Source organism: Bidens hawaiensis, unplaced genomic scaffold (assembly GCF_021521415.1).
Source record: "Bidens hawaiensis isolate Kalapana, Puna unplaced genomic scaffold, B.hawaiensis_p1.1 tig00015316_1, whole genome shotgun sequence".
Classification (NCBI taxonomy): Eukaryota; Viridiplantae; Streptophyta; class Magnoliopsida; order Asterales; family Asteraceae; genus Bidens; species Bidens hawaiensis.
This window is the reverse complement of record NW_027492367.1, coordinates 142,128-157,869: the sequence shown is the minus strand read 5'-3', so window position 1 is coordinate 157,869 and position 15,742 is coordinate 142,128. Positions and strand designations below refer to the sequence as shown.

General features: G+C 38.8%; 1 protein-coding gene across 1 annotated transcript; it reads left to right on the top strand.

Annotated features, from left to right (window-relative positions):
- Positions 1 to 8,393: 8,393 nt before the first annotated feature.
- LOC143548902 (NAC domain-containing protein 104-like) lies at positions 8,394 to 9,521 on the top strand. The gene is made up of 3 exons (XM_077039945.1): positions 8,394 to 8,559; positions 8,801 to 9,090; positions 9,381 to 9,521. The coding sequence occupies exons 1-3, from the start codon at positions 8,394 to 8,396 to the stop codon at positions 9,519 to 9,521; spliced, it is 597 nt and encodes a 198-aa protein (XP_076896060.1).
- Positions 9,522 to 15,742: the final 6,221 nt, after the last annotated feature.

The following is a 15,742-nucleotide window of genomic DNA, read 5'->3' as shown; positions in this document are numbered from 1 at the left end:
GATTGGTGGTTCCATATGGACTACAATGGAGAAATTAGTGGATTATATGATACGGGAATATGGTAGGGCTTGAGGTGCACGTGACGAGGGTGTTAAAAGTAATTATGTATAGCATGCATATATGCAATATATACTACAGTTATTGTTGTTTGCAAAGGGTTTCCGCCCAAGAATCCGTCACTAATTAATACTGCTGATGTACGTAGCTAGTGTTGGTTTGCATGGTATCCGTATATAGTTGAACTAGTTTTTTCATAACTATTTAATAACAACGGTTATCAGGGACTTGTTAGGTCATATGAAAGTCGCCCATGTTTCTAAAGGATTGGTCTCGGTGATTCTAGACTTGCTGAAAGCCTGAAACATTGCGATAGCTCATCAACTATGCTACTAGTATACGTGAATCATGACGGCTCTTAACGATGATTCAAGTTACCTTGAATCCGATACATAAATCTTGTTCAATGCCTAACTAATTACGAAGACGATCAAACTCGAATCTTTATAACAATTCATAATTTCCATCCGAGACAATTTTGATTTGAACCGACTTGGACGTGAACAAGTTAATTCGATTTGGACTGGGTAAACTGATATAGTAAGAGACTTATAATATGAAGTGCCATAGAAGTATTTCTAGTTCTGAAATTCTGAAGTCACGTGATGATGAATTTAAAAAAGTTGATTATTTTATGTTTTAAACTTGGAATTTTAAAAGGACAACAATTATACACATATTAATGTTGTAGAATTTATTTTAGGTTGATATTTTGTACTTAAATATCATTACTTAACACTTACCTTTATTCTAAATATATCTATAGCATATAAATGATCACTTTAATTAATCAAGGATTCTCTTTTTTTTTAAGAACTAATATTGCCTGAAAAATAGTTATATATAAGTAAGTTCCATATATAGTCCCTATATGATTTGAGTGAAGTTATGGATCCAGTTCCTGAAGTTTAAAAAATATGTGGGTATAGACCTCAACAGGCTCAACTACCTATTTTACTTTCACAACAATGCAAATAAACAGATATATATTGATATATTAAACTGATAAAAACATATGCTACATTTGACGTTAGTTAAAAGATGGAGAAACGTATATTTATATAATAAAAGAACACAAAATATAATGCAAACTAAAAAAGATGGAAGGCATTTACTTGCAGATAGTTTGATCATGGTAATAATTGGTTTTAAGGCACTCCCAAGATGTGGACCACTTAAGTTGGAAAGAATATATATAAGATGCACAAGACCGTGGATATCCCCCCCACCTACCCATCTCATATGGCCATCTCACATCTGAATCACAATCCACAAGACTTGGATGATGTAAGCATGATGTATATGGTGATGATGCAGTTACAACTTTCTGTATGGTGGTGTGGTTCAACCTACATGTCTTGATGTATGCACTATGTAGCACTAGTGCTATTATTAAGATTTAAGAGACTGGTGTAGTTTAAATAATGTAGTTAATTAAATTGGTTAAATATTAAGATTGTAGATGAATGTTTTCCTCAGCATAAGATCAGTATTTTAAGGTTGCCTAGGGGGTTAGCATGGGCAATATATCATAACATTCATGAAACGTTATGACAGTTAACGCTTACAATTGCCATAGCCTCTACAGTTATAGTAAATTTTGTACCGAAGAGCAATGTCGATCCTGATCTATAACTTTGGATATGAAGACCAAAGTTAGTTCTAAAAGGCCAAATTTAGTTATGGAGTTTGGTACTAAAGAGCAAGGTTAATACTGATTATCAAATTTAAGTGACTTAAAACAACTTTTCCAAGCATTCGCTAGGTCCCTACAACCCCATTGTGGTTTAGGGCTTCTCCCCTAACGTTAGAATAATCTTAATTAGCTAAGTATGTGTTTTGCACCTCCTAACTCTCAATGTATATTCTAACTTCTCAACTTACCTGAAGTAAATTCAATTTACCTAAAATGACTTTAATGTTGCTAAAATCATCCATAATATTTTAGGTGGTGTAATTCAAATAGAGGATACATGGCCTTCATGTATTAATATGCTATTACGGGGAATAACACACTACAACATGCAAATATGCATGAGGTACCCTCCCCCCCCCCCCCCCCCCCTCACCAAAAAAAAAAAAAAAAACATTCACACACAACTTTTAGTAGAGTGTTTACACACCGCTAAATTCGAATTTAGCATGAATGGCTCAATCCATGCATTTTGAACTTGCCCAATACCTCTTCATGAATCATGTTCCCGATGGGCGAATGGAACTCCTTTAACTTGTTTTTATCAAAATAACTCATATCTCACTCTCTGCTCCATCAAAACCCTCCCTTTCACCTCTAAATTAAACTTCAATGAGCTCCAAGGAGATCCCCACCGATTTGACTCGATTCCATCAAGAATTCGACCAGCAAAGGACTTTCCAATCTCGCCTACGCCAGAGTTAGACTTGCAGCGCTACTCCTCCGTTTTCAGCCATTTTGAGGTATCTATTCTTTCGATTCTTTTCCTATCTCCTTGGACTTCAATTGTGTTCATCTTGGCAGATATCGACACAAAGAAGCCTCAGAAGGGACCTTACATCAGCCTCAAAGTGGCGAGGAAACTCCAGAAACATCCGCGCGCGATACAAGAAGATACAACTTAATTCATCTTCCATTTTGACTCCCACACACGAAACCATAGAGTTTCGCACCCCATGACCAAACCCGTGCATGAACACACTCATTCATCCATTAACAAACTCCATTCTTGACCAAAAACCGTGAGCGTGTGGAAGCTACCTCAAAACCCCGGTTTTCACTTATGCAACCCAAGTTTCATAAAAATGAAGCTTGGTAGACCTAAATAAATTAAGTTTTGATATCCAAAATACAGTGAATATAACAAGTTCTAAAAAACTTACTATGGCTAACAAACCGTGACTAAGTCGTAGGTTGTCCTCCACACGGGTTAACCGACACAAAAAGACTGACCATAGTCCTAGTGAAGCCCATAGAGGCGTAGACTATCACAACTTCCAGAAGTTACACCATCTCTTGAAGCTCATAAACTTACATTAATGAGCCACAAAAGATAGTGGAGGTCAAACCACAGACGAACAAGCACACCAAACCGTGACTCTATCTGTACGTGCGTAAACGACCCTAGAACCTTAAAACTGAACCTGTAATACAAAGGTCTTCATATGCTATAATTAAGTGGTTAAAATGGAGGAATAATGACCTGTTATATTCTGGAAATAAGATATAAGTTTTATATAAGCGAACCCATGAAAACCGGACCTTAACGTAAATGACAATTATTTATGTGTAAATCAAGTTTTGTGAAATAAATAAAATAAAAATAATCTTGAAATATAAAATGGTATGGAATTTTCAGTGTCACGCTTTATTAATCTATTGAAGGTATGCATAATTATAAAAACAAGTTTAAAACATTATTTCATTTGACAAACTATATTTAGCGGAAATAAACTATAACTGATATACTGCATATGTTTAGGCTATTTGTAGCGGGTGGGGGGTAGCTATAAATTTAGAGGGTAAATGACATGTGACGCTCAGTCGTTAAAGAAGAAATTTTTGTTTTTAACTAAGTTTACCGGTGACCTCATAGGAGATCATGATATTATTTAAGAAATAAAGAAAAAGATTAATTCCTTTTAACCCCGCAACCACGGCCACAACTCCAACCTAGGTCACAGCACACATTTTAATTAAATATTCTTTTTTTTCTTTTCTTTCAAACAATTTGGTTTTTTTATATAACTTGATTTTATTTAATAATTTATATCATTAATTTATTTTAAAAATCTAAAAACACATTCTTATTTATTTATTTTTATGAACATTTCAATATAAATTTTATTAAAAACGGAGCACTTTTAAAAATATTTCTTTTTTAATATTGTTATATGTAAAATTTTGTTTTGTTAATCTATGTAAAAATTCAAGGTTTTTTTTATAGAAATGATATTATCCTTTTTAATAATTTTTTATACTTAAAATAATATTATCTAAAAAAATAAACATTTTTACTAGTTTTAACATCTTTTATAGAATAAACTAAAACCTAATAAGATATATGTATTAAAATAATTGGTTTGGGTTTAGTTGTGAATATAAGTGAAAAGTTGGGTTATATTGGGTTGTGTAAAGAGAAGAGATAGAAATTAGTTTTTTTTATTAAAAAGTTTGGTTGTGTTGGGTTACGAATGAAGTTAGTCTTAGGGATACAACGGTTTTGTAGCCCCATCATTGTCACGTCATTTTTTTATTTTCTTTTTATAATCAAATTAAACAAATAAAAACTCATTAAATTAAATAAAAGAAAAATACATTAAAATTAAAAATAGAAATACCAAAAAAAGGTTGTGCTCGATTGGTTCGGTTGGTTTTGCGAAGCATGGTATTGCATGAAAGGCAGGTGTGACATTCGTCAATTTCGGGTCTTGTTTGTATTCGTTTTTGTATTTGTTTATTATGTAAACCGACCCGATTTGTAAACCGAAACTTATGTTATAGTCAAAATGATGGATTTATGTTACAATATTCTTTCAGACTTGTTGGGTCTTGAAAACATCCTACCTTTATTTTTATTTATTTATTTTTTTTATTATTATTTTTGTTGTTTTGTGTTTTTGTCTTGATTCATTTTGCATGAAAACTCTTGTGTCTCACACCCATATTTGACCACCAACATTACCCTATATATACACCACATTTCCTCTTCATTTTCCCTTGCTACAGCTCCAAAAAAACTCTCTCAAACATCAAAGATTCAAGTTTATCTTTTTAAGTGTTCTTGAAGGTTTTTAGTCTTTCATCTTAATTAGTTTATGTAGCCTTATTAATACTTGTTTATGGTTGTGCAACATATATATAATATACACCCCTTGTTTACCTTTGGTAGTTACTTCTCCGATTCCAGTCGGTGAGGTTTCGGACCTCATAAGGCAAGACTTCATGGAGGACTTCGTGTCCTTGATATATATACATCTATATAAATTGTTCATACTATTAATCTTGCTTATTTTAGTTTGTTGGTCATGTTTACAAGTTCCATGGTTATGGGTTTTTAAGAGTCTATGCTTCGGTTTAACCGTAAATAGCTCTAAACCGTAAACCGAACTTTGTTACTAGTTTTATTAAATAATTGTTTAAACATGCTTATTGTTAGATCTAAGTTTCTAAAATCATTTTTACAAATTCTATGGTTATGGGTTTGTAGAATCTTACCTCGGTCTTAACCCGAAACACGATCCGAAAACCAAACTTTTGTTTAAAGACTTTATTGTTAACTTTTGGTTGTAAAACTCAAAGTATTTTATTTATTTGTACATTATTATACAAGTTCTTTAATGGTTGGACATGTGGAAACCAAACCGATTCTTACTCGCTTAAGACACACAAGTGTGTTTTTTTTAGCCAACAAGACTTGTATATGTCTTTAAAAATAGTTACAAATTGATTTTTAAATATTTTCTTAAGTACTTGGAAATGTTGGATCCAACTTGATCTCATAACAAAGTTTGGACCGACAAAACCGAACACTCGCTTAACGTGCGTTGTTAGTTCTAAAACAATGGAACTATATACTTGGTTAAGTCTTATTAAATTTTATTGAGTTATCTCATAACATTCAATATTTTGGAAAGTTGACTTTGGGTTTGACCAATTATCAAGACCCGAACCGACAACCCGAACACTCGATAAAAAAAACCGTTTTAGTATCTTTATTTCAAAGGGATTTGCATTCTTGCATTTTACCCACCTTATTACTTAACATAGGTTGAGTAAATATTAAAGTTAGATACTTTAACCCGGTTTCGAGCAAACTTACATTTTTAAAGGGTTATTATTATAAATTATTAAATAGTCACATTTTAAACCTTGAATTTTAATTATTTACATTTCTCAACATTTATTTTGTTTAAAGACCTTCAAGACAACCTTTCTAAATTCAAGACTTCTTTTCCTTTTAGGCATTGTGCGTTAAACTCGTCGTTCCGACAAATCTCCAAATTATCATCTTTCAAGTTTACCACTTGAAGGTGAGTACTTCATACCCCATTTTCCATCTTTTATTTTGGAGGTGACATTTCATACTTATTCAACAAAATGCTTTATATTTGAATCTTAAACCACAAACGTAGTTGTATACTTTACCTAAATAATTGCTCGATTTGGTGTTCTATGCTTATATGCCTATGTGTTTATCGCTTTTGGTTGGTGGAACTATAAAATCCTAGACTATTTGGCATCTCCTTATAGCAAGGCGTCGTTAACGTAATGTAATTAACGATAACTATAAAATCCTAGACTATTTGGCATCCCCTTATAGCTAGGTGTCGCTAATGTGTTTAGCGATATCTATTTATCCAAACTACCACTTTTATTTATCGTTTCGTATGCAAGTTTTGTGGCTATCTTTATTATATACTAATATGATTAAACTTATGAATTGCTCACCAACCTTTGTGTTGACAAACTTTATTTTATGAAATGTTGCAGGTTTGCATCTTGGTTGATTTATGATTGTGAAGAAAACAACATTAAAGACCTTAGGATATTAGTAAAAATGAACAATATCAAATTTGCCATATTTTGTGATATCTTGTTTATGGTTATTTTATGGATAATTGTTATATGACATTTTCTATGTTGTGAAATGAAATGAGTATATTAAATACTGTCACTTTAATTAGTATCATGTGCTTATGGACAATCGTTACACCTCGGCATGTTCCGCCGCCTTTTGGTCGGGGTGTGACAGAAGGAATGTATGGTTCGTGTTGTTTTTAGGATTCATTTTTGTAGAGTTTTTTTTTTAAGAATAGATGTATTTTTGTATGAAAGATTGAAATTGTTGGAGAGGAAGATGGTGTATGTATATATATATTGTTTACTATTATTATTATTATTATTTTAAATTTTTGACCGTTCAGCTGTCCAAATGAATAAAATAATAATATTTTCATCAATCAACGGCGACAAAAGCCCGTCGCCCTCCCTCTTGTCGCTCCTCTTATCGGCAGGGTGGGAGGGAGGGGGGGGTGTTCCTCTCAATTGTCACCTAAAATCGTTAGGAATGCCAACTCATTACACATTTCGTTGTATAACAAATCCAGTGGCTTGTTAATTTAAGAGGCTTTTACATATTTTTCCTTGCTAAACATGTCAATTATATATTTCCCCGACCCTAAACATCAATTATATATGCATCCCCTTTTTCATATTAAATTACACATTTACCCCTCTATAACCTACACCTTCATCAAGGCCTGAAGCCACCAACAACTAATACATTCTAATTCAAATAGCTACTAAAACATTTTTGAGAACCTGCCAGAGCCGGTACCTTCTTATCAAAATTCCGATCAAATGTTTTACACCTTCTAATGCCTCCAACCGGTAATCAAATCCACCCGCAAATCTACAAACTCAAGGGTTTCACTCTCACTTCAATTGAACCACAATGTGGCAGAGCTCACCGGACGCCATACTAGATTGGCTCCACAAGGAGATGAACTACCGACCTCTCGGACCTTACATAGCTTCCACCAAGGCTTCTTCAGTGTCGTCACCGACGCCATCCGTCGGGTTTGTAGAGGCAACATGCTTCCTGCGTGCCCCTTTTATCCACTATTTTTTCTCTAGATCTGGAGAATCATTTTCCGGCGAAAGGTAGCGGAGGTGCAGCAGCTGTAAGCGGCTTGGGGTTCTTGGTCGTTTTTTCAGAGGAAGGTGTGGGTGAGATGATAATGGGTGTGACAGCGAGAAAGGATGAAGAACCCAACTGGGGTTTGTTGGCCATTTTTCAGGCGAGTGGTGTTTCCAGCGAGATGAAAAATGAAGAAGAAACCTTTAAATTAAGTGAAAATAAAAACAAAAGAAAATGAAAAACGCAAAAATAGTCATCACATTATTTTCTTATGATAACATAAATTAAAAATGGGTATATTTGATATTATATGTTATAACAAAGAAGATATATGTAAATAAAGTTTAGGCGTGGTATATATGTAATTTCTAAACTTAATAATCGGAAATAAATAAATGCACCTTAATTTAATATCCAACCGTACACTGCAGGTGGGGTACACCCTTCAAACAGCAACCTTGTAAATGAAAGCTCATCACACCCTCTCCTACTTCTCTCTCATCACAATACTTATATCTCACGTCAGTCTTTCTCTCCAACACAACACTCTCTCTAGTCTCTATATATATAATGCCCACATTCAAAGCCTTCCATTACTCCATTTCCCAACCCCACATCACAAACAACCACTTCAACATCTTAATCCTATTCTTGTTCATTTTAATCAACTTATCCACTTAATCATACATATATACTTCTTCCTTTTACATTATTATAACATGGGTGACAATAACAATGCCAATCTCCCACCCGGTTTTCGCTTCTGTCCTACTGACGAAGAACTCATCGTTCACTTCCTTCAACGCAAGGCCTCTCTCTTACCGTACCACCCTGATATCATCCCTGATCTTGATCTCTATCCTTATGATCCTTGGGACTTGGATGGTACTTTTAGCTTTAATCATATTTCATATCAATGCTATTTTCAAATGACTTAGGTTTGCTATTTATAACTTGTTACATGCTTGCCTTATTTTGATGTAAAAATTGCTTTTTAATGAATGAAAATATTGAACACTCTCGTTTCACATTAATTATTACTATTTTTATCTAACTTAAGAGTATTTTTAACATGCATGCATTATTTATAAGATATAATATACTCATAGTTTTTGTTTGCTCGTAGGAAAAGCTTTGGCGGAAGGAAAAAAGTTGTATTATTACAGCAGGAGGACGCAAGATCGAATAACAACGAGCGGGCATTGGAAGTCATGGGCATGTGATGAACAAATTATAAGTTCTAGTAGTAGCAAACGAATCGGTGTGAAGAAATATTATGTGTTTCATATTGGTGAAGCCCCTGAAGGTGTTAAAACTAACTGGATAATGGAGGAATTTAAACTCTCAAATAATGCTAGTTCATCTTGCAGTAGTAGTAGCAATGGTAGATCCAAAAGAAGAGGCAGCTCCAAATTAGTAAGTCATCAAGATTTTCTTTTGGATCACTAGTGTTGTGATTATATTTTATTAATGATTTTTTTTACTTTGAAAAAACATTCATTAATACATAAACATCTTAATGTAAACATTTATGTGATATTAATTCTACTTGTATTTAAACACTGAAATGAACAATTTTAGGAATTTGAAGTGGATAGTTAAGTATTTATGGTAAAATCCGATATATTCGATGGCTAAAGATTTTTGACTGCGTGTTCTCTCTCTTTTTTTCTCCTGTTTTTAACGTTTAAATTTCTAACTTTTAGGATTCTAGCAAGTGGGTCATATGTCGAGTGTTCGAGCATAATTGTGACAACGACGACAATGATGATGAGACAGAGCTTTCATGTTTGGACGAAGTTTTCTTATCGTTGGACGATTTCGATGATATTAGTTTTCCAAATTAAGAAACAGAAAGAAAGAGTAATCAAGGGACCCGCAAGAGCTAAAAGACCTAATGTATTTGGCTCGATTAATGTCAACTTTAATAATATGTATTTATCCAGGACAATACTTCTTATGTTATCACGAATGACTTGCATTATATGAATTGTAGTTAAAATACAAAATGAATTTCAATTGGGTTTCACACACAAGGTTAAAAAATATATTCCAACATGTCAAAATCTGCGTACGTTGACCAACACCTAGTCAGCCACTGAGTTTGTAAAAGATTTCCAACATGTCAAAATCTGCGTACGCTGGTTGGAGCGGCCAGGGCGTTGTTTGATCGTTTACCGGTCCACCACATCTATGATTGGGCGGACTTCCAACACAAGTTCAGCCAGCACTTCAGTCAACAGAAGAAATATACTGAGGAGCAGTGGACGATCATCAACTGCGTTAGAGAGGAGGATGAATCTTTACTAGACTTCATCACTCGCTTCAACTCGAAAAAGCTGAGTCTGGGCACCATAAGCGAAGATCTTGTTCGCGCCGCTTTCATCCAGGGCGCTGAATACCCAGAGCTTATCCGCACGTTGACGGGTAAAGACGGCATGCCATCCACATGGGATGCCATCATTACGGCGGCCAAGCGCTTTGCCGAAACGGAGAAGCAACTGGGTAGGGATCTTCCCCAGAGTACAAACCTCTACACGCAGAAGACTAGAGAAAACAACGTCCGGACCGCCCGGCAAAACAAAAAGAGCAAGCTAGGTATTTGGCAGTCAAGGGTAAACTTTGACACCTCATCCAGCTCTCGCCCTCTAGTAGGCGGAAGGGATAACACGCACCCATCAAGCCGAAACCCCCGGTGGACGCCACTCATCAAAAGCGTCACGGAGATATTTGCCACCGAAAAACTGCCATGGCCAAAAGCTCCAATGGTCCGGCAGCGACGTAACGCGGATCAGAGCAAATCCTGTGACTTCCACGGGACAAAGAGTCACACCACTTAGGAGTGTACATCCTTGAAGGATATTGTTGAAACATTCGTCAAGGATGGAAAACTTACACACCTTGTGGCATCAATCAAGAATGGAGGAAGGAGTGATAACCGATACAAAAGCAACGGACGAAAGCCCGTTGACATCAGCATCCACATGGTTCATAGTAACGTCAGAGGAAGAAAAAGACAAACGACATAACCGTGTGCGTGGAAGGAAGCTGAGGTGCGCTTCCCGCGAGTGCCAGGAGGACTCAGCAAAGAAGGCCCTATCGTCATCAAAAGCCAGCTGGGGCACTACATCACTTCCCGCACTCTTGCTGACAACGGCGCCTCGTCAACGGTTATGTACAGGCAGTTCTTCGACAAGCTAGACGACGAAGACAAGGAACGCCTGGAAACGGTCTACGCCTCGATGGAAGGGTTCTACGGCAGCACAAACACCCCCCTGGGTATCCTATCTTTCCCCGTCATTCTCACGGACGGGAAACACTCCCGTACAGAAGACGTAGACTTTGTCGTAATGAGGAAGCCACACCACACATACGACATTCTCTTCGGGAGAGACGGGATGGCAAGATTCAATGCCGTGGTATCTTCAGTCCACGGCATGATGGGATGGCCAACAGCTGAGGGTGTAGCGATGATCACCGGTATTCCCCAGGTATGCATCGCATCTGTCTCATCAAAACCCAAACCAAAGATGGCTAAACCAACCATCACCGAACCAGAAGAATGGGCCTTCAATGGCAAATACCCTGACCAATCTGTTACCATTAGCCCAACAGTCACTGATCCTACGTGCACCTTACTCAAACGCTTACTACAGAAAAACGCTGACATCTTCGCGTGGACACCAGCTGACATGACTGGTGTACCTCGAAGTAAGGCATAGCATAAACTCAAGTGTGACCCGGCTTTTACGCCAGTCATACAAAAGCGCAGAGTAATGGGGGCGAAACAAGCTAACGCGTGTAGAACCCAAGTCAAGGAACTCCTTGACGCGGACATCGTACGCGTTAGCAGATATCAAACATGGGTTGCAAATCCCGTCATGGTACCGAAATCTAACAAACAATGGCGCATGTGCATAGATTTCAAAGACTTAAACAAAGCATGCCCCAAAGATTGTTACCCGTTACCCGAAATTGATCTTAAGGTAGATTCGTTAACACCGTTTCGCCTAAAATGCTTCCTTGATGCGTATAAGGGGTACCATCAAATCCACATGGCCGTTGACGATCAGGACAAAACCGCATTTCGGACGCCCGATGGCACATTTTGTTATCAAATGATACCATTCGGACTTAAGAATGCCGGGTCCACATACCAACGCCTAATGGAAAAAGAGTTTCATGCCTAAATTGGGAGGAACTTGGAAGTCTACATGGATGACTTGGTCATCAAAAGCCATGAGCCAGAAGCGATGTTGAAAGACATCGAAGAAACTTTCAACACGCTCAGAAAGATAAACATGAAGCTCAATCCGAGCAAGTGTTCCTTTGGGATGGAAGAAGGGAAGTTCTTATGAGTCATTGTTACTAAAGATGGCTTCAGAGCGAACCCTGAAAAGGTCAAAGCCATTATCAAAATGGAATCACCTACTACTATCAAGCAAGCTCAGACACTGAATGGACGACTAGTCGCACTTAACCGCTTTTTGGCAAACCATGCGGATAGATCGTTCCCATTCGTGTCAACATTGAGAAACTGTTTAAAGAAAACGCACTTCCGCTGGACACCAGAAGCGGAAACAGCTTTTCAGGAAATTCGGTCACGCTTGATCGAGCTCCCAATGCTCACAGCACCAGAAGCGGGGGAGGAATTAATCCTATACCTTTCCGCCACAGATAGAGCAACCGGGGCAGTCCTGCTAGTAGAGCGAAAAGGCATCCAGATGCCAATCTACTATGTTAGCCGTGTCCTAACAGACGTAGAAACCCGGTACTCTACCCTGGAAAAATTAGTCTTAGCACTTGTACAGGCTTCACGCAAGCTAAGACGATATTTCCAAGGTCACCCAATCACCATTCTCACCAACTTCAAACTTGCAAACGTTCTAGGCAAACCCGAATTGTCGGGACGCCTAGCCAAATGGGCAATAGAATTGGGAGAATACGCGATAAAGTACAAACCGAGGCCAGCCATAAAAGGCCAGGTCTTGGCCGACTTTATTGCAGAAGTCCCCGCTTCGCGGGAGAAAGAGTGCCAGGAGGAGGCTCAACCCTCTCCAGCACAGGACATCGATGATGTCTGGCGACTCTACACTGATGGAGCAGCCAGCAACGAGGGTTCAGGCGCAGGGTTGAAACTAACCAATCCAGCAGGCCAAGAATACACTTACGCTATTCGACTGGATTTTCCAAGTACAAATAACGAAGCGGAGTATGAAGCATTCCTGGCCGGGCTGAGAATTGCGCGTAAGATGGGAGTGAAAAACTTGGAAGCCCACGTGGATTCCATGTTAGTAGCCAACCAAATAAACGGGACGTACACGGCCGTGAACGACACAATGGCCCTGTACCTCGCACAAGCAAAAACCCTTATGCGCGATTTTAACGATTGTAAGGTCATACACGTCAAGCGTAGCGAAAACAAATCTGCGGATGCGTTAAGCAAGCTTGCATCATTAGCCTTCACCCACTTGGGAAAGGACATCCGCATTGAACTCCTTGGAGCACCATCAGTCCCGCACAAGGAAATCTGTGTCATCCAAACCGGCACAGAAACGTGGATGACACCAATAATAAATTACCTTGCGGCGGGTATACTACCAGAGTCAAAAACACAGGCAAGAAAAATACGCTGTAAAGCACTGAACTATCAACTCATCGATGACATCCTTTACAGGCGTAATTTTCTTGGCCCACTCCTAAGATGCGTGGACAACCAAGATGCTGGCTACCTCCGAAGGGAAGTGCACGAGGGCATCTGTGGAATACACGCAGGTCCACGCGCTGTTGTAGCTAAGCTAAACAACGCGGGATAGTTTTGGCCGGGGATGCATACGGATGCGGTGGCATACATCAGAGTGTAGGTCTTGCCAACTCTACGCACCCAACACGCATCGCCCGAAGAATGAACTTGTTCCAGTCACCTCTTCATGGCCATTTCAGAAGTGGGCCATTGATGTGACAGGCCCATTTCCCACAGCAGCAGGGAACGTTCAGTTTCTAGTGGTAGCCATCGACTACTTCACCAAGTGGATAGAAGCAAAACACTTAGCCCAAACAACCGCAAAACATATCAAAAAATTTATTTGGGAATTTATTATTTGTCGTTTTGGACTTCCCCAGAATTTGGTGAGCGATAACGGCACCAACTTTGCCGACAAGAAGCTACAAAAGTGGCTGGAAGAACTTCAAATCACCCACACCTTTACCTCAGTGGCGCACCCGCAGGGTAATGGTGATGTGGAAAGAGCAAATAAGAGCATCGTCGACGGCATAAAGAAAAGACTATTGGAACACAGATCCGGCTGGGTGGACGAAGTTCCACACGTCCTTTGGGCAAACAGAACGCTGAAAAAGGCAAGTACGGGAGAAACCCCGTTCAGCCTCACTTATGGCACTGAAGCCATGGTCCCGGTCGAAATTGGTCTACCCTCACCAAGGGTCGTGATTCAGCCAGAAGACAATGATGCAGAAAGACGGTTAGACCTTATGCTAACCGAAGAACGCAGAGACTTAGCCGCAGCGCGTGAAGAGAATTACAAGCGACAAATGCAAAAATACTACAACACGCGGGTAAAACTCTACAACTTCAATGTAGGAGACTACATATTGCGTAACAACGAGGCTTCGAACCAAGAGCGCCCAGGAAAGCTGGTCCCGGTCTGGGAAGGATCATACATTATCAAAGAAGTTTTGGGAAAGAGCGCATACCGGCTCGAAAGGCTCGATGGCACCCCCATCCCAAGAACATGGAATGGAGCTCAATTACGCAAATGTTACATGTAGATTAATTCCAAACTTATAAAGAAAAGGCCTAGAGCCACTTCTAATGGAAATGATTCTCCTTTATCACATTGTGTTGATAGCCTTACCTTTATACTTATGAACTTTCCACACTGATATGCCGGTATTCACCGCATAAATAAGTGGGAAAATAAGTCGTTGCGTGTGGAAGGCGGCAAAACCCGCATAAACACAAAAAACGGTAAAAATTTCTAAGGAAAAGATGAGGAAAACCTTCACGCAGGTCAGTTATAGGTGAGGTTTGGTCATCCCACTAAATGAAAGTGAGGGTCCTACCCGCACAATCATGATAGAGGAAACTGAACATTAACCTATTGACAACCACGCGTCGAAAGGTTAACTTATTCAAAAAACTTAGAAAATTTCCAAAAAGATGAGGAAAACCTTCACGCAGGTCAGTTATTGTCACACCCGGCCCTGAGCGGCGGAAACAGCCGGGCGCGCGCGAGTGGGGATTGATAATTAAGCACGGGCCATTGCAAACATTCAAAGATTTTCATTGCGCATGAAGAGTTTAATACAAATACATTACATTGTTAAAAAAATTATAAAAACATCCAAGTATAAAAACTGTTGAAGATTTCCCCGCCATATCCCCATGCGCGGCGGGAACAACCACGCGCATCGAAGGGATAGAACTAAAATCTTCCAAAAAGCTAGTTTAGATGTTCAGCGTGAGGTGCTCTAAGTGTGACTCCATGCGCTACTTAGTTATCTCCTGAAAGACACGTAAAAAATATTTGAATCAGTATAAACTGAGTGAGTTCACAAGTTTTAATAACTTGATAAATCGTATTGCATCATAATCTTGATACAAATCATTCTGAAACATAATTCTGATAGCATTATTAAACACATGCTTGGTAAAACATAGATCTATCACATAGTCTGATAAAATCGTTCCGCGGGTTACGCGCGAACATCTCTGGGAACTGTGCTCGTCTGTGTAAGTGGCGCTGCCACTACGAGCTAAAATAATGTAATACCGTCCCGCGGGTTACGCGTGGACACTTCTGGAAAACTGTGCTCGTCTGTGTAAGTGGCGCTGCCACTACGAGCGAATAATACTGTAATACCGTCCCGCGGGTTACGCGCGGACGTTGTGCCGGAAAACAAGGCGCTCGTCTGCGTAAGAGGGGCGACCTCTACGAGCGGGCTCAAACCCATAGTACTGCCCCATGACCATACTAGGCACTCGTCTGTGTAAGAGGAGCGACCCCTACGAGTGGGCGGATCAAACCAGCAGTCCCTACCCTTAGAGTTC

What these genes read in the sequence shown, in the direction of transcription:
- LOC143548902 (XM_077039945.1), top strand. Translation starts at nt 8,394, where the DNA reads ATGGGTGACAATAACAATGCCAATCTCCCACCCGGTTTTCGCTTCTGT. An exon ending in TGATCCTTGGGACTTGGATG is followed by an intron (nt 8,560 to 8,800) that starts GTACTTTTAGCT and finishes GTTTGCTCGTAG; the next exon opens with GAAAAGCTTTGGCGGAAGGA. An exon ending in GAAGAGGCAGCTCCAAATTA is followed by an intron (nt 9,091 to 9,380) that starts GTAAGTCATCAA and finishes TCTAACTTTTAG; the next exon opens with GATTCTAGCAAGTGGGTCAT.